Source organism: Physcomitrium patens, chromosome 1, assembly GCF_059467195.1.
Source record: "Physcomitrium patens ecotype Gransden chromosome 1, ASM5946719v1, whole genome shotgun sequence".
NCBI lineage: Eukaryota > Viridiplantae > Streptophyta > Bryopsida > Funariales > Funariaceae > Physcomitrium > Physcomitrium patens.
Window position 1 is genome coordinate 21,619,404 of NC_143410.1, and position 19,960 is coordinate 21,639,363.

The window sequence follows — 19,960 nt, forward strand, 5'->3', positions numbered from 1 at the left end:
ACCGTTATCGTCGAGCTCCTGCTCCTGCTGCGTTCCCCCACGAAGCTCTTGGACATGCCATTGTATCTGTTGGAGAGGCAGGTAGTGTACCTTTTTGCTTTTCGCGCTTTGGCTTGCCAAATAGCGCAGTCATAGGGCAGTTTAGTGTGGTCAGACCTTGTTGGCGGCTCCACGGAAGCGGCGGTGGTGGCGCTTTTGTAAGCGGAGTGCGAGAAAGATTTTGGATGGATGGTTCAGGCGGTAGCGGCCAAATCTCCTATCACACTTAGATTGAGCTACCGAAGAAAGGAGTGTATGAAGGAGCAACCATTAATAGAAAACGGAAGATGGCTGGAAACAGGAGGTGGCACGGAGAGTGTTTGGTGCTTGACAGGGGCAACAAGCCATGAAGTCTGAAATATTGGAAGCTTCTGCCTAGATGCCATACTTATTGACGAGCGGGTCAGTGGATGAGCAGATGTGAAGGAAGGGCAGATTGGTGCAATTGTTGGTTGCTGCTTTCGGTATGATCTTGTCGCTGAGAATTGCTCGCAGAGTGGTATGTTAGTGTGCATGGATGGTGGATCTTCGCGAAGGTTTTAGGGCCTAGGTGTATTGCACGATTGGGTGCGTTGTTTGGAGAGTTTGTGGATGTTCGATTAGTTAATGGCAGGGTTGGACGGCAGACGGAGAAGGGAGAGGGTACGAAGGAGATGAACGGTGATTGATCGAACGGGGTGGTAGTGTGAAGGGGAAAAGTGATGTTGGTGAGGCGGTTTGGAGGAGGGAATCACACAGTCTAGGTGTTGGATGGGTTTACAGGTCAGGTTTGGCAAGTTTTGGAGCGAGTAATTGTTGTTGGGTTGGGTTGGATAAGAGGATTAAAGGGGCACCGACTGTGATGAAGCGCTCGGGGATCATCGAAGGGCTTAGTGAATGTTTGTGGAATTGGCCTGGAGTTGTGAAGCCGAAGGTTTCTGAAGCGCTAGAATGGAATTAATCCACGTCAATCGCCATGGCTTGAGCAGCGTGCAAAGTGCGGACGAGTAATCCAAGGATTGAATATGCATGGGAATCTACAGTTTTCGCAGAAAATGAGCGAAGCTGGTGGTGTATCTTGGTGGTTAGGAGGGATCAAGATAGTTTGGAGTCATGTTTCCCAGTAGCATTGTGAACTTGTTGCGGTGGAAGCGGCGCAATAAGAATTTGGAATTTGTGGTTTTCAGTTTCGTCGCGAGTAGAGTTTCAGGTTCTTGATGGGAATAGCTTTGTCTCTGTAGATGGCCAGTGAGGTGTTATATTCCTCTGCGAAGATGGTGGATGTGCAAGCAATGCCAGGGTTGTGGCCGGAGTCCACTCAGGCGGTGATGCTTGATAGGCGAAGACGACATACCACGGATCTTCAAGCGGCCGGGACTACGGGGAGGCATGTTGTTTCCAAAGAGAATACGTTTATTGATTCTGAGCACTTCAAGGAGCTTCTGGATCGCAGCTGTTCGGCTGACTCTCAGCAAGCGTCCCTTGCGCGGCTGTACGAAGATCGACAGGACAATGCTGTGAATCTTCTCAAGCAACAGCTTGAGACACTCAACTCAGCTCGATTAGAAGCCGAACGGCGTCAGATCCAGATTATGGAGGAAAGCTACTATGAGCCCATGTATAATGTTGGGGACGGGTCCACGCTTAGTGAAGATAGCCCTCGATACGAGCACTTTCTTGGGGATGACGGTCCGGGATCTTGGAGCTCTATTCCTGGAAGTGATAGCTGTTCAGTGGAGATGGAAGGAGATAGTTTCGGTCCCGCTGAGTACTGGCGAGACCGTGCGCGTGGTTATGCCAAGCTCTTGACAGATAGTATACGGAGGGAGGAACAACTGGTCGAAAAATTGAATGAGTATGCCTCAATGCCTCCCCCGAGTTGGCAGCCTATTGAAGAGATTCGAACGCAGCTCCACCGCTTTGACAATTTTTTACGGTTTTCTTTGAGGAAGGCGCCGGTGGTAATTGGACATCAGGTGTTTTACCAATCTTACAGGTTAATAGAGGATTGGAAGAATTATTGCTTGACCTGGGACTTTTTTTCTTGGACCGACACAGTGAGTGCACAATATGTATCCACAGGGAATGACAGGAAATTTAACGTTAAGTTGTGGGAAACCTTCGAAGGTGGCCTTCTTGTGTGTCATTGTAATATTTCTTCTTAAGGAATTCTTAGCAATCTCGAGCTTAGATAAATTCTGTTTAAGATATGTGGATTCTACACTCGAAATTAAGTTAAGAAATGCTAAATAATTTCAAGCATGATTTATAGCTGTGATATGGCTAAAGAGATACTGAAGCTTCCCTTGACATATCTCGCAGGACAGCGATTTGCGGTACCGGTTTATCTACAACGCTTTTCCCACATTATCGGAAGAGGTACTTTACAATCTTTTTGCTTCTCTATCTTTTCGTGAGGCATCCTTTTTCTACTTAATAGTTAGGGTGTGTTCTCTTGTGCATATTTGCTTGGAACCTTAAGTCTTTCGGCTTACAAAGGTCACACAATGCTTCTAAGCTTAGATTGGAATCTGTTCTGTTTCCTTTAAACTTAGGCACTCGTTGTGTTCAGATATCTTCCTCTGAATAGAAAATGGAAATAGCTCGTTCCTCAGTATTAGACTTCTTCACTGGACTTCTGATCTCTTCTCTATCACAGATATAGCATCGTTTACTTGAATGCATGCCGTAAACTCCTTTGAATAGTGTTTGAATTCACCTTGCTATTCAGGAAGTAATCGGAAAGACGGATATAGAGATATACAGCGGATCGGGAGTAGCGGAGCTGATGGACTTCAAGCGAGAGGTCATGCGGAAGGGGTGGCCTGAGAAAAGAGAAATTTCTTTTAATACAGACCTTTTTGGTGAAAAAACTTTCTTGATCGCTGTAGAACCCGTGCTGAGTCGGTCAGGAGAAGCCATGGGCCTCAATTATATTGCCATGGATATTAGTGAACAGGTAGACAAGCGTGAACGAATTTCGCGGCTTCGCGAGGAAGTGGCTGTGCAGAAGGCCATGGAAGCTGAGCTTCACAAAACCATTCATATTACTGGTATTTTTTTCCGTGACTAATCATGGAAGATGAAATAAGCTCAATACCAGGCAGTTGATTTTTCGGAGTGACATTCGGATGTGTATATTCAAAATGTTGCTATAGTCTCAATACGTTTTCGGTGTACCAATTTTTTTTGAGTAGAGGCAAATCTTGGAAATGCGCAGAAGAAGCAATGCGTGCAAAGCAGATGCTGGCAACAATGTCGCATGAAATTCGTTCTCCTCTGTCTGGTGTAGTAAGTATAGCCGAGGTGCTGGCCACCACGCAGCTTGACCAGGAGCAGCGGCAGCTAGTGGATGTCATGGTGTCATCTGGTGATCTAGTGTTGCAGCTCATTAATGACATCCTAGATCTTTCAAAGGTTCAATCGGGTGCGTAATATCACCTCGTTACTATTTATGCCGGGCATTACTACATTTCTATATTCTAGATTTAAAAGATTGTTTATGTAGCAAATTTTGTGCACCTGCAAAAATGCAGCTGATTTATTTGTGGTCTTACAGGGGCAATGAAATTTGAGGCTAAAAAGTTTCGACCACGAGAGGTGGTGAAGCATGTGTTGCAAATGGCTCTTGCTAACATGCAATCTAAGGATCTCATCTTAGAAGGACTAATCTATGATGATGTGCCTCTCGAGGTCATTGGGGATGTTTTACGAATCCGTCAAGTTCTCACCAACCTAGTTGGGTAATGCACCTTCAGACCCCTTCTTCCATTTCACATGCGATTTCTTCGGTTCATGTAGGGGATCCTAGCATGATACATGAGCTTTGACTCAAAAACACGAGCGAAGCTGCACAATCATTGATGCTAATTGTTTATTTTGTGGTTTTATTTTTTCTTATTCTTCCATGTGTGTGTGAGTGTAGTAATGCTATTAAATTCACACATGAGGGATCTGTGACGATAAGTGTTCGGGTAGTCCCTCCTCCCCCCCCCTCTGTCGAAAGGGCAGCCAAGAATGTCTTTCAAGCAGCTACTGGGATTTCTGCAACAGCTTCGGGTCACAGTGTACCCTCTACTGAGATTTCTTCTGGAGGTTCTCGACCGAATTCTTCTCCGGTGACTTCAAACCATGAAGCTGGTGAAACTTCAGGGGACGTGCATGCTACCGATAGCAATTCGCCGCTTACAAGCGTGCAGTCCATTGCTGAATGTGGAGAGCTTGCAGTAGGCGAAGGAGTTGAGGATGCTGTCTGGCTACTTTGTGAAGTTTCTGACTCGGGCATTGGCATCCCAGGTGAGCCAATATAGTAGCAACTTCCAGTACTTCTGTTTATGCACATTTAAGATTCCTGACTTGTTTCTGTATTATCACTAAGAAAATAAGACACATTTCTTACATGTATTACTTAAGCTGAAGCTTTTCCCATGAAGCAAAGAGCTGTTTTAGCTCAAGGCCTGGTCTCAGACCTCTAGGAAATAGAGCTCTTGCATCTGGTTGTGCGGGCGGGCTTACGTTGAGCGTCGAAATTCGATAGGCCTTGGCTAACAGTAGCTTGCTACTTTGCATCAATCATGTAGAATCGGCATTGCCAACATTGTTTGAGAAGTACACCCAGGTTAGCACAGCCCATGCCCGAAAGTATGGTGGCACTGGATTGGGATTGGCGATCTGCAAGAACTTGGTAAGTAGTATGTTCATGCAACTATCTTTCTGTCTTATGCAACTAATTTCACAGCGGGCTTCTAAATAAAAGCTTATTTGCTGAACTGTGTGATCACGATCATTATATATTATCGTTTGATTATATTAGTCCCAGGTATGTTTACCGTAAAAATATACTTCGAGAAGAATACTTTGCAGCTCGTAGCAATTTAGTGATGTAGAAAATGCAAAGAATTTGATTTGCATGCAATTGGCGAGTGAATTTATCATCTAAGGATTTTCTTAGATTATGTTGTTAGTTTACACTAAGTGTTGATTATGTTGATTATGTTGGAACGACGAATTTGTAGGTGGAATTAATGGGCGGCAACTTGACGGTGTTGAGTAAAGAAAATCACGGTTCTACGTTCTCTTTTGCTCTTCCTTTCAGAGTAGATTCAGGAAGGTCTAAAAGCTCTGGTCGACTAAGTGATGAGGTCTATGAAATGATGACTAATGAGGCGAAGTCGGAGTGTGTCAACGAGAGGTTGGTATCGACAAAAAAGATTGGTTACTTCCATTTTACATCAAAAGTTGCTTCATTATCTCCAACACCATCTCTGAATCCATCTCCGGGTCCATCTCCAAGTCGGTCTCCAACTCCACCCATTTCACGATGCCGTAGTAACCCATTGTCTGTTGATGCTCTCACGGAATCAAATTTCCTACAGAGAACAAAAAGTCATGGTGGTCACAGACTCTCAAACCGACGAAAGTCAACAAAACCTGTTGCCATAGGATTTTTCCATGATGGTTCACCTGAGTTCATGGATGTCGACTCGAAGGCACCCGACCACATGAAGTACATACCTGGCTTGTCTATGACACAGTGCCAAAGCCAAGCTCCTTTTGTGCATAAACAATGCATGGTTGGACCTTCTTCCCGTTCCCATCGCCCTTCAACTAAGGTTCGCTTGCCGAAAGTTCAGGCAGGACTAGCAAGAAAAGACAGAATGACTTCAGAAAGTTCTGTGCTTCCCCACTCAATTCATGGTATCCAGCACCAAAGACAGTCTCGTATATTGCTAGCAGAGGACAACAAGGTGAATGTGATGGTGGCGCAGTCGATGATGCAGCGGCTTGGCCACAAATTAGAGGTTGTGAACAATGGAGCGGAGGCTATTGAAGCTGTGAAACGAAATTCTTATGATGTTATTTTGATGGTAAGTGTACAGGCAGTGTACTGCACTTGCTTTTCGCTCAACGCGATATTATTTACTACTATTGTTGAGAAATGTTTTTTTGAATTGGAGCTTTACTGGATGTTTTCCTTCGCTTGTACCAGGAACGTTTGAATTTTCTCTGCTGTAGGTAACAGCGATTATAGTTTAGCCCTTTTTTTTTTTTTTTTTTTTTTTTTTTTTTTCAACTTCAAGTTTTCCATTTTCTCATTTGAGCCTCTGGTAATTAGCCAGGTTTTATGTAAGTGGTTAACTCTTTTCTTGTGTTGTTTTGTTTTGTTTTGTTTTTTTAAATTTGTTTTCTGTTGGTATATAAGTTGCAGTTGCTTTCTCATTTTCGCTTTGCAGGACGTGTGCATGCCGGTGATGGATGGACTTGAAGCCACCCGCAGGATACGTCGTTACGAGGCAACGGGATCGTGGGAGGAGTTGAAAGAAGGAGATATGAATAGGAGTACAGAATCTAGTTCTTTCGAACATTGTTCTCGTGTGAACTTCGACAATGCACAGTCTCAAAGTTCTACGCGACAAAGAACTCCCATTATTGCGGTGAGTTTTCCCGTGGATTCATTTTAATCTCAATTCTGTTTGTGGTGCATTAATGGTATATTTCACATACTATTTTTTACTTGAATGGTGCAATGGCACTGTAATGATTGAATTGAGATCACTATGTGTGTTCTCAACATATCTAGTTAAGTCAAGGTGTGGCATACCGCAAGGGGCTGTTGTATTAGTGTCTTCTTTGCTCAGTAATTTGAGGTAGGAGAGTATTGTTTTACTGTTATCCAGCTTGCAATATCTGCTTAGATCCTAGATGTTTCCAACGACTGTCATTGTTTTCTGAATTTTTTGGATGTTTTGCGACACCTTTCCAAATATTGATGCCCAGTTTGCTCTTTGCAGATGACAGCGAATGCGCTGACTGATAACATGATGGAGTGTTACATGCATGGGATGGACTCCTTTGTTGCAAAGCCCGTAACTTTCAGAAAACTTGAACATGTGCTGAAGCAATTCATACCCTGCCTTGATAGCTCTCAGAATTCATCGGGTCAACTAACTTCGACGGAATCAGGTTCGTAGTGGGTGAGGCATATTCATGGCAAGGATATCCCAAATTTATCAACTACGATGGAGTAGTTGTATGACACGAAGACATCAGGGGGTGCAAATACACAAATTTTTAAGCATGAGCATCCTCTGAAAGCATGTTGCGACCCTTAAGAGTGCTGTGCACAGAATAGCTTTTCAATCACCTTTTTCTTCACCCTTCTGCATTTTTTCTGGTTTGGAAAACTCTAGAATAAATTTCAGGCCCAATGGTTGCACTCTAATTGGTGGGAAGCGTGTCTGAGCTGGATGACAATATCCTTGAAGGGCCAGCCCGTGGGGAGTACTTCCGAAAGCAGCTGACTGTATGATAACCGTCAACAAGAAGTTGGCACCCCATTCTTTTTGTAATCTGTAGTACACTAACTCAAGTAAGTATTAAGTAACAGCAGCACGTTTTGCAATCTGTCCTTGTCTTGAACTATGAACTATATGATGGTTTCATTTGTTGTGGCGATACTGTGCTCAGCACTTCGTGCCGTTGCTGATGCATGAGTTATGACGTTTGTAACTTTCTCAGGTCATGCAGCCTGAGGTGTACATTTTTGTACTAAAAAATTGGATTCCTCTTCAAACTGTACTTCAAGTATGTGTGATAGGTTTTTTTTGTCCTTCGTTTTCTGAAAAGAGAGGACTTGTGTCTTTTCATTTCAAGGTGCAATGAAATAACCCTATCAAATCCTAAACAACATTTAGTGGCTTGAACTGAAGTTTTCTCTTTTTTTCTTTTCTTTTTGCCACAAGAGTGTCCATATTGTCCACACTATTATTTTTTGAAGATCAAGCATTTATAACAGGGGTATAGTGCAATTAGGAACTAGTTTAATGAGAAGGTGGAAGGATACTAGGAAGGTAGAGCATAATTTGTGAAGGGTATCAATGAAGGCATATGGAACTTCACAAAGTTGCTTCTAGTTTTGTTCTAACTTCAACATTAATTAGTGAAACAAATTTTCATGTTTGTTGGACCATGTTGATTTCCTTAGAAATTTGAGTAAATGACATTCTTTTGATGTTTATAAATATATATCAATAGGTATATGTATATATATGTGTGTGTATGTTTATTTGTAATAAAATAAATTATTCCTTCTTTTATTAAGTAGCAAAGTACATGATAGTAAAGGTCTGTAGTCCACAAGTTGATTGCAATCTTTTTGTGTCATTATAGCCAAATCAAAGTTAGTTCAACACAAAATTAATTTTTATTTCAAAAAATTTCAATTGAAGGAAAAGATAAGAAGTATGATGCTATATTATTTAGAGGTATTAGTTCTAGAATAACAATGTGTAATTTTAGAATAATTTATTTATAAACAATATAAAAAATTTGGTGGTTTTACATTGATATTAGATAGTTCTATCATCCTTATTTTGTAGATTTGGTTGTAAATGAGAGAAAAAAATGGAATAGATGAATAGAAGTTGTAAAGAAATATAATACCAATTTGGAATGTCTTTTATTTACCTTGATGATATTAAATTATATATTTATTATTTATATGACAAATTATATTAGTCATTTGATAGAATTACCAATGTTTTTAATTGTTAGACTTAGGTTTATAAATATATTGAATACTTGCTTGTAGAAAATTTTTTTGCAAAAAGTATTTGATTAATAAAGTCTATGATTTATTACAAGATGTTTATTAGATTTTTTTTTTTTTTTTTTTTTTTTTTAAATTTTTTTTATAAAAAATATTTATATCTAAACAAGAAGATCATCTAATCATTTAATTACTTGTAAAGTCTTCATAATTATATTTAAATGACACATTTAAAATACCACCAAGTGTAGTATCTATTTTCAATCATATCACCAAACATTCAAATTCTCTTCTAAGGTCATGGTACCTTATATATTATATCTTGCCAAATATTTAAAAAAAGACATATCTTCTTTAAATATCTTCATCTGAATTCTAATACTATCAAGATTAAGACAACCTAAATGATATATTTGGCACTTTTACATATAACAATCTTTGAAATAAATTTATTAATTATTGATTCTCCATCCTACAATAAAGTTCTAAGAATTGATTCTTATATTTGCTTCAACTTATTTTATACCATTTTTTATAAATGGTTGGTTCTTGGTTTAGATGTATGTTGATAAAAAATAGAAACCAACTTTGGTTTATTTTTAAGATTCTTTAATGGTTCTATTGTGCATTTGTTCTTATCATATTTTTATAAATATACAAGACATCTTAATTTATTTTGGTGCTACCTCAAATCTAAGATTCTTTCCACTTTAAAATATTGATTTTTATCTATTTTAATTAGAAATGATGGTAATTGCTTCACTCATGGTATGTTGACCATAATATAAAAATTTGAGATCAAGATATCAATAATGAAGTCTTTTGAAAAAATAATTGAAATTGTTTAGAATATGCAATAGTTGAAGAAGTCTACAAGATTAATGATGTGGAGTCTTTGCTCAAGAATTAATATCTTAGGATTAAACATATTTTTTGACAACTTTCCATGTTTAAAGTCATAAAAAAATCTCTTGAAAAAAAATTCCAATTTTTTTCAAAAATATAAGATAAATAGTTTTTTGAACCAATTCTTTTTGTATGTACTTCAATACTGATTAGGTGCTTTACCCAATCAATAAAAAACACTTCAAATTTTTAGAAAACTTAGTTTAATATAGAAAAGATTATACTGATTGGTGTGTTGAATTATTTTATTAGAACTTCTGAAATTATTATTTAATGTAAAATATTGGTCATTTCAAAGAATTTTTTATTTTGTATACTATTAGAAAGTCATATCCTATGAATAAAATTATCCAATTTTTTTTTGTCTTAATATTTGAGATTTTTTGACTAAAAAAAAAAAATCACTTTATTAATTAATTAAGAAAAAAATTGTAATGTATATATATATATATATATATATATTTATAAATTTAAAGCTTCTTATTCAGTTGTGGATTAATTTCTTACAGCCAAATTTAATAAAAATGATGCTTTGAGTATTGGTTGGTGATATTAAATAATTTTAATTTAAGAATTTTACATATGTATAGAAATCTGAATCTTAATACATTAGAATTAGAATTAAAGCTTTGATATACAATTGTTTCCATAATTTGATAATCTTTTTAACAATAATTAGTTGAAATCAACTCTTTTAAGTTAATGATAATTTTATAATAAGTTCTATAATGCCAATGTAATTTTAAATCAAATATTGGTTGAATTAAGCCATGTCATTTAAAATTTAAAATGTTATAAAGATGTGTAGATGAAGATATTATATATATATATATATATATATATATATATATATTATCTTCATTATATAATTTTTATTTTTATTTTTTAATACAACATAGTTAAAGTTAATATATAAAAATAATAATAATAAATATTCTTAAAATTAACATTTTTTTTGTACTTTCAAATGTTTTTGAAGAATAATTTAAATTTATACAAGTGAACATTCAAATTTGCTATATATGCAAAAAATTTCAGAGTAAGTTTGTACAAATTTAAAATATTTGTTCTAAAAAACCTTCATAATGACTCCTTAATATACTAAATAGATATTTTTGAATACATTAAAAAAAGAAAAGTCAAGACATCAGCTCTTTTCTCTTTGTTAAGTTTTATTTTGTAAGTGTTGGATAATTACACTTTGATTTAGTTGTATTTTCTTTTATCATTTACAAATATGTAAATACACGGTTTTTTTTATTAATTACAAATAGTGTTTTATTTGATAATATTAATATATTAAGTAAAATCAAGTATTTTTTGCCATAATCATATTGACGTCTTCTTGGTTATTTATTCTTTTATAAATTTTAAGAACTTAGTTTGGATAACTAGGATTTCTTTATTTTCTTTTGATATGCTTTTGTATTGCTAATGTTCATGTGTTGTGGATTGTGATTGTTTTTATACCTTTTATCCTCATTTGTGTTAAACTTTTTGAAAACTTGTAGCAATGGTGTATTATTGGTATACTATGAGAAGGTTGTCCATAGTATAAAAGGGACATGTCCACATAGTAAAAAGAAGGTGTCTACCTAGCAGCTCTCTACAAATAATTTGCTAAATTATCTTTGTCTTACCATGGTTTAAAAATGATATTACAACTTTATAATAGTTAATATATTAATATATTTATTCTTAACAGTTCTTTTCTCCAATTTATTTGTTGTGTCAAATTGTATAGAAAAATAAATTGAATAAAAAAATTGAATTAATTTATCAATCTGATTCTCCTAATTTTTTTAAATTAAAAATTTTAAGTTTTAAAATTCTATATATATATAAATAATTTATTTTATATAAAAAATAAGATTTCTTGAAATTCCAATCCATTATAGTAAGAAGCTCTTTTAAATAAGATATTCTGCCATTTTAAAGATTTTTTTTTTAGTGTATTTCTAAATAAATTCAAATTTTAGTTCTATCTTTTTTATTTTACGTCTAAATTCTAAAATTTATATAATTTTTAAAATAACTTATTTTAAAATTTAAAACTAATTTTAATTAATAGAAACCGAGGTAGAAATTATAAGACATACATAGGTTTTTGTAATCTTGTTGGCATAGTTGAGGTCCTTTTTGGATATTGTGATGATGCTGAGATGTTATAGATATGTTTCATTACCATAAGCCTTCTTTGCCTTAGTAGTAAAGTTGTTGATAATGTTTGTTTTAGAGCTGTTTGACTTTTCTTATATTTTTATTTATTTAGAGATACTACATAAGATCCATAAAATTTTAACTTTTTAACAAATATATATTTTAAAAAGGCTTGTATGGAAAGTATATCTTATTAAGTCTTTAGACTATTCTATAGTACAAAATAGAAAGACTTTAAAGTTATTATTTATATTTTGTTTTATTTGATGAGAAAATTTTATTATATTTTTGATCTTAAGCACAAAATATAACATCTTAGTAATAAAAAAAAATAAAGTAGGTATGTCTTTTTATCATCTATAAAAACTATTGTATATTTTCATTTGATAGATTAACACCTAATTTAAAAAAAATTAAAAACATAAAAAATACGAAGAGAGTTTGGACAGAAGTTCCAACACCCCCTCTTGGACAAAGCCTAGTCTTCTTGTGTGTGTTTCACTAAGATGGACAAGCGTCGAGGTTTGTGTGACGATAGGCCTGGACGCGGGTTGATTCTGGCTCTTTGGGCTCTTCTGATTTTCTTCAGGGATTCCTTCAACTGGTTGAACTTTATCTGATCCCTGGACCTGTGGTGATGCAAGACGGTAAGACCATTTGAGCCCCCTCTGAAGCTGCGGTGGCTTCTTTGCAAATGTCACAAGTACATGGATTGAGGCAGTTTCGGTGTGGGTCTCACAATGTTGGCTCAAAGGTCGTTCAACCAGTGAAGTATTATGTGGTTAGGCGTAGGTACACACCCAGGGTGTATTTGAGTTGGTTGGATTGCAAAAAAGAGGTGAAGAGGTACAAGAGAGCGGATTTTAAGATGTTCAAAACTAAGGCAATAGCGGAAGAATTTGTTTTTGTTTGAGAGCTTTTAGACTAAGTCTGTTTTGACCAAGTTTGAACTTTGTTCTTTCTAGTGGTTTAGTTAACATGTCTGCAGGTTGTTCCTGCGTGTTTGTGTAGACTACATTGGTTGTACCGAATTCTATTTTTTGTCTAGTAAAATGCTAATCGGTTTTAAAATGTTTGGTTTTATCATGGAATACCAAATTATGTGATATTTTAATTCCACTTTGGTTGTGACATCCTAAGACGGTTGGGCCCGTACCTGGAATCTGAAATTCTTAATGTTTGTTTGCGAGAGCTCCAGGAGATTGGTGAGCTTCCAAGATAGAATAAGCAAGCGGATGTGGATAAGTGATTGTTGGTATCTTGCGCAAAGTCCGCGTCAGAGAAGCCTGCAAGACAATTTTCCTCCACGGCTTTGTAAAAGATGCCGAGTGATAGGTAGCGGGGGACATGTTGCAAGATTTTGCATGCAGCTCAAAGATGAGCTTGCTGGGGCCCATTTGTATACTGGTTGCACAGTCCGACGGCAAAAGCAAGGTCGGGCCTAGTTTTAGTGAGCCAGTGAAGTCGTCCGATCATCGCTCAATATTAAAGAATGTCATAGGGTCGAGTGCTGATGTCTTTGCGGAGCTTGGTGCCTTCATTTAACGAAATGTGTGAAGGATGGAAAGCCTCCATCTTAAATTGTGCAAGAAGTTCGTGAGAGTAGCTGGTTTCATGAAGAAGGAGACCATTGTCACTGCGGGTGTACTCGACCCCTGGAAAACGTTGAATGGAGCCTAAATTCGTCATTGCAAATTCGTGATGTAACTGTTGTTTGAGCTTGGAGATGTGAGGCATAGATGTGCTGGTGATTTTAACGTCATCTACATGTTGTAGGAGGATGACAATACCGCGGGAGTCATGATGGTAGTATGCATTTGGATTGGCTCGGCAACGGAGCATGTTTTGACTTTGTAAGTAGTTATCCATTTGGGAGTACCAATAGGGGAGGCTGTGATTCAAACCATATAGCAATCAATGTAGGCGATAGACCATGTGTTCGTGGCCGGGGGAGTGTTGAAGGTAGACCTCCTCGTCAAGATGGCCGTTTAAAAAAGCGGTTTGTATATCAAGCTGATGGATTGGCAATCAATTTTGAAAAGCAAGAGCGGCGACAGTTTTGATAGTCTCCCAACGTACGATTGAGACAAAGATCTCTTGATAATCAATTCCATGTTGTTGCTGAAAGCTCCAAGCGACAAGGCGTGCCTTGTACCGCATTGGAGAACCATTGATTCCAGGTTTCAGTTTAAAGATCCATTGCGTTTGGATTGAGCGTTTACCTGGGGGTAACAATACTAATAACCACGTGCAATTGTCGTTCATGGATTGTAGTTTGGAAGCCATAGCAAGTTGCCAGTGAGTTGCAAGAGGCATTTGAAAAGGAGATGTTTTCCCCGCCTTCCATGTTGCCTGCAAATTTTTTAAAGTAAGCACAGAAGTTGTCGAATTGGGCAGGAGGTCATCGGTGTCGGTGGGGGCGCTGAAAATGAGGTGGGGCAACCAAGATAGTAGGCGCGGATGAGTCGCTAGGATCTGATGTAGGTAGTGCGGGGATTGGACGAGAAGATTGAGGATGCGCTATAGGTTAAGATGCTGTGTTATTGTCAGGAGATAGTATCCATGGTGACGAATTGGTAGTGTTGCCTGGTTGTGCGGTATGGAGGCGCGGATCCATCGAATGCTGATAGTGGAGACAAACTGTTGGCTAAAAAAGGTAGTGCATCCGAAGGATCTGCTGCAAGCAATGCGAGCTCTGGAACGTCGGGTGCGGCAAATGACTGATCCAAAAGGGTAGGTCCTCCCATAATTGGTAGTGGATCCAATTTTGTTGGGAGGAAAGGCGCAGGCTTGTTTTCATGTATCTGTACATCAGCCAAGATTAGTACTTTATGAGTAATTTGTAACATCAATATAAAGTACATCGATATAACCAAGATGGATCATAACATAGGTAGCCTTTTACTTGTGTATTGCTTTGATACAATTTTGGATCATCAACGTACACAGTACCTTGGTGGGTGACATGATATTGAGATAGATAAGAAGCACAGTACTACTGTGGGTGGTGTAACATCACACTGAGCAGGGGCGGAAGGCCTCTGACTAAACACTGAGTTGAGCAATAAAAGGACTGACATGCTACAATGAACAGAGAAGACAAACAAAATTTGGACATAAGTTCCAACAAATTTGATCAAGGGGGGCGATGATTTTTATTTTATTTTTTGTTTTATTTTTTGTGGGCTGCTGTCATCAAGGGTGTTGCTTGAGCCATTGCATTCCAACAACTCCTGTTTCATTAAAACCTTATTTAAGAAAACCTTATTATATTTAAGTGTAAAACCATAGATGAAAGAAAAAAGAGTACAACATTATTTCAAGAGCTCATTAACTTTTTTGCTCAAGAAAAGTAAGTCACTGCATATCAATGCCATAAGTAAATCAATGATGGTTGCACAAAAGAAGAGCTTTGATGAGGAGATCAACAAGGTTATTTGCAGATTCAATTTTCTTGATCAGTAACTAAATCATAGATGTAACTAAAATAATTTACATCAATATGTTTTGTCCTATTGCCTTTAATGAAACCAAATTGCATTTATGCAATATAAGAGCTATTGTTTTCATATAAGATAGTGGAAAAATCATCATATGAAAACCCACAGGTTGTCTAAATAAATTTATTAATTAGTCGCAACCAAATATATTTTTGAGATGCTTCATATAAGATAATAATTTCTACATGGTTGGATGATATTATTGTTATAATTTGTTTCACTAATTTTCATGATACTACAACTCCATGTCTTAAGAATATATAGTGTACTTGAGATTTAGTTATTGCAACATCAGATTTATATCATGCATCAAAATATTCAATTAATTTTGAATCTAAAGATTATATGTAGTATAATTCTAAATTTTTAGTACCTTTCAAATAACATAATAAATGTTTGATATCATTTCAATATCATAGTATTAGATGTGCACTGTGTCTTGCAAGAACATTAACTATAAATGAAATATGTAATCTTGTAGATGTAGCTAAATATAAAAGTACTTCAATTCCTACAAGGTATGGATATTGTTCTCTCAATATTTTTTCTTTGTCATCACATGGATAGTATGGATTATGACTATTATAACCACGCCTAATCATTAGTATTGACAATTGATAAGCATTAAATATATTGAATCTCCATAAGATTTATCTAATATATGTTAGTTGGTAGAAAATTAATGCTACAATATGTGAGATTCATAATTTGAAGACCAATGCAAAAAGTTATTTTTTCTAGCATTTTCATCTCAAATTCATGAATAAGTAGGTTAGTCATTGCAATGCATGCAGATCTAATATTCGCCAGAATAACATCATCAATATATACAATGATTATTACAAAACCAATTTCATCTTATTTGATAAATAAATAAGGAATTAATGGATAAATTACAAACTTATTTATAATTAAATAATCTCAAAGACATTAATATTACATGCATTTAGATTATTTTAGAACATATAGGGCCTTGTGTAATTTAATACCATGATATCGCCCTAGAACAAGTGCATTTAGAGTTCCTATTTTCAAAGTAGATGGAATTTTTATATAAATATTTACATCAAGAGAATCATACAAATACATATTTTCCACATTCATGAGATGCATCTCAAGGGTATCATGAGCTGTTATTATAATAATATATTAGAATGTAATTAAATCCATGACTAAAGAATATGTAGATTCATAATCAATGCTAAACCGTTGGATAAATCCTTGAGCAACAAGACAAGCTTTATAGTGGATTATTTGACTCTTAGCATCTTGCTTGAATAGTAATACAATCTCATATTCTACAAGGCAAGAAGTAAGAGTATCTACAATTGGACCAAAGACTTTCTTCTTATGTAAAGAAGTATATTCTTCTTTGATGGCAATTTTACATTTTAACCAATCAAAGTGATGCATCACTTCTTAGATGGTTTGAGGTTTAGGATCATCTTTCTCATAAGAAAAAACTTCTACAATCATGAATACAAATGATTTATTTATAATAGTAGATGATCTATTCAAATGTCGTTTATAGCAAAATATAGAATAAATAATTTTGTATTCAATTTGATTTTATTCCTCTTAATTTCAAGATTTTCTATTGCATGAGATGAAGATATAATGTGTATGGACATATTGTCATTAATTGATGGTCTTATACGTTTAATAGGAACTTCTACAGAAATAATACTAGAATCACCACATGTTATAGCTTTCTTCTTTCATGATTGCCTATCTAGTCTACAAGTCCTTTTAATTGTTGATGTTTTAATTTGAGGTATATTAATTAATAATATTATAATCTAAATAGGTTCATTTTTAGCCTCATTAATTAGAACTCTTATAATCTGAGGCGCATCATTGAAGCCATTAAGTGTTTCATTTGTGATCTATTTTAGATGCAAAATCTTATCAACTTCAGTTTCAACTAAAGATGTTTTAGAATTAAGATTTATTGTAAATATTTTTGGTGCTTCAAATACAAGTATTATATTTCTTTATTGATTAAATATTCCTTGTCAAAGAGATAGAAATATGTTCTCTTTAAAATGACAATTTCGAAAACGTGCACATTATAATGTGCCAATTGATGGGTCAATTATACAAATAATATTTGATGAAACAAAACAAATATATATGCCCTCTAGTCGATGAGCTCCAATGATATGTCGTTGAGATTTTAATACTCAAATCCAAGTACAAAAATCAAATATCCATAGGTGACATACATTTGAAAGATGACTTAACATGAGTTCTTATAGTATAATAATTTCAAGAGAAGAAGGACAGAAGTGTATTAATGGTGTAGTATGTAAAACTATATGATCCCACATAGATGCTCATAAATTTGCCTGAAGAAGGAGTGGCCAAGTAATAAGTTGTATTCGCTTTATAAATGACTTTGTAAGTCTATTTTGAGCATGTTCATATAGAACATAATATGTCAACTCAATCCCTATTGTAGTACAATAGTCTTTAAAAAACTTTGATGCAAATTCTTTTGCATTATCCATACACAATATTTTGATAGGATAATCAAAAAAATATGCTAAAATATGAATAAGTATAGATATAAGATTGGCAAATACCATGCTTTGGATTGATAATTATAAAACATGTGATTGTTTGCCTGATGCATCAACAAGGACCAAAAAATAATGAAATGGTCCAAATATTGGATTAATAGGACCACAAATATCATTGTGCACCATTTTAAGTATTAGTGGTAACTCTCATTTGAAATTGAAGGCTAAGCAATCATCTTGAGAAATGCGACTTCATATGATAGATGATATAAACTTAAGTATAATGAGAGCCCAAATTACAATCCAATATAAACCATTTATTATAGCAAAGGCTTTTTCAACAACTTCATGATTCTATTGAAGAACCAAATCATCTAGCCTATCTAAAATTGTGATTGAGAGGTGATAACTATTGGCATGCACATCTTGGTAGCTGATAAGACTCCAAGGTGCTGAATATGCAAACATTGTATGTTTATATTTTATAATAGAGTTTGCAGGTAATTTTACCATTGCTATTTCCTCTTGGAAATAAAATACATTTGTTCTAACCATATTCATTAAATTTTTAATTTGCTAAGTTTAAGATTTTTTAATAAAAAATTATCTATTCTGCAAGATAATATGTACTGTTGCAAAATCAATGAGTGCATCATTTGACTCATCATTAGAGGTTTTGTTATTCATATAAGCCTCTAAATCATCAATACCAATTGAATTCATGGACACATTTATGGTATGAACTTTATAAGCCTCAGCTTAAAGTTTTTTATTTTCTTGGAACATTTAAACAAATTATTTTGAAGTATGGCATGCATGTGCCAAATGTCCAATCATTCCATATTTCTAATAAGAACACATATGTGATTTTTATTTTTTATTTTAGTTAGTTGTAGAATGTTTATTCTTTCCATATTGACAGAAATAGTCACAACTATGATTGACATGGTGCTTATGAGCACTTTTTTCATGTTTGTATAATTTTTTATTAGACTTTGAAATATTAAGTGCATGAGATTTTGGAACCATGGTTCCAAAAGAATAAGCTTCTATATTATGCAAGAGTAACTCATTTTGTTTCTTCATAAGAAGTAAATAGGACATAAGATCATGATGACTTTGAAATTTCATATTTTTATATTATTGTGCAAGTATAGCAAATACAAGAGGAAATGTAGAGAGAGTTTTTTCAATCATTTCTTCTTCAGAGATGCTTTGTCTACATAATTGTAGTTGTAAGATAATATGATACATTTCACTATTGAAAGCTTTTAAATTTAAAAAATTTAAGCTATGCAAATGTGCATATTATGACATACATGTAGAAGAAAAATGGTTTTTTGATGATTAAACCTAGATTTAAGATTTTCCTAGCAGCAATAGGAACTTAGTACAATAGTAGCAATTTAGCACAACAATACTTGTAGTAACATAATATAACACAATAGTAACTCAGCATAGCAACAACAACAATAGCAATAGCAACACAACACAACACAGCAGCAGTAGGTTAGGAAAAAAAATTGAGAAAAAAAAAAATGATAAAGTGCATATATGTTTTTAAGAACCAAGACTAGTAAATAAGAGCAATTGTATTGATAATGTATTGAAATTTTTTTAGAGAGAGATAAGAGTAGTTAGAAGTAATGTGTACACACATGTAAAATACACACAAGAGAGAGTTTATTGATATGGTTATATAATTTATACAAAGAAAAGAAGAAAAGCCAAGCAGTTTCTCTTCTTTATATTCCAAACATTGTAGCTATAATATTTATTAAAGACTACAGTAAATAGTGTGGAAAGTGCTGGCTACATTTAATGTTCTCAATAAAATTCATTTTTTTTTTTTTTTTTTTTTTTTTTTTTTGTGATTTATCTTTATAATACTAGATTCTATATTCATTTTTTTGATATTCTATTTTTTTTATTACATGATCAAGTCAACATTAAGTGGAAGAGAGATTTTTAAGAACTCTAAACTATAAGGTGTTCAAAACTATTCTATTTAGTTCAAACTTATAATAACTTTTAGAAGAGAGAAACTATAGCATGTCATCAACCTTAATGCCTTCATCACATACTACAAAGAATTGTCCTCAAAGATTGTAAATTCTACAATTATTGATTCATTTATAGAAAAATAGCCTTCTATTCTAACAACATTAATTATATTACCTTTGGCAGTCATTTTTGCAAATACAAGGTTTTCAAGAAGGCAAATTCAAAACTAATGAAATTAGTAGTAGTATCATAAATGATAAATGCTTACCACACATTATACATGTGTTAGATCTAAGAAAAGT

General features: G+C 34.6%; 1 protein-coding gene and 1 long non-coding RNA gene across 3 annotated transcripts; both read left to right on the plus strand.

Moving 5' to 3' along the window:
- Positions 1 to 493: 493 nt before the first annotated feature.
- Positions 494 to 7,596, plus strand: LOC112289718 (histidine kinase 5). Of its 2 annotated transcripts, none has more exons than XM_024535209.3 (10): positions 494 to 1,994; positions 2,341 to 2,397; positions 2,750 to 3,071; positions 3,239 to 3,445; positions 3,578 to 3,761; positions 3,944 to 4,314; positions 4,599 to 4,702; positions 5,034 to 5,885; positions 6,252 to 6,452; positions 6,810 to 7,596. In XM_024535209.3, the coding sequence occupies exons 1-10, from the start codon at positions 1,260 to 1,262 to the stop codon at positions 6,987 to 6,989; spliced, it is 3,213 nt and encodes a 1,070-aa protein (XP_024390977.1). In that variant the 5' UTR covers positions 494 to 1,259; the 3' UTR covers positions 6,990 to 7,596. The 2 variants fall into 2 exon arrangements, with proteins under 2 accessions (XP_024390977.1, XP_024390969.1); XM_024535201.3 differs by having other exon boundaries at positions 1,113 to 2,075.
- A 2,791-nt stretch (positions 7,597 to 10,387) lies between these two features.
- On the plus strand, positions 10,388 to 15,550 carry LOC149989935 (uncharacterized). The gene is made up of 3 exons (XR_016504885.1): positions 10,388 to 12,279; positions 12,831 to 13,860; positions 14,030 to 15,550. It is a non-coding gene; the product is annotated as an uncharacterized LOC149989935 (long non-coding RNA).
- The last annotated feature ends 4,410 nt before the right edge of the window (positions 15,551 to 19,960 follow it).

Bases quoted from the DNA above. Each gene is read 5' to 3' on its own strand.
- LOC112289718 (XM_024535201.3), top strand. From the start codon at position 1,260: ATGGCCAGTGAGGTGTTATATTCCTCTGCGAAGATGGTGGATGTGCAA. The intron at 2,398-2,749 runs GTACTTTACAAT...CTTGCTATTCAG, and splicing joins TTCCCACATTATCGGAAGAG to GAAGTAATCGGAAAGACGGA. The intron at 4,315-4,598 runs GTGAGCCAATAT...TCAATCATGTAG, and splicing joins CTCGGGCATTGGCATCCCAG to AATCGGCATTGCCAACATTG.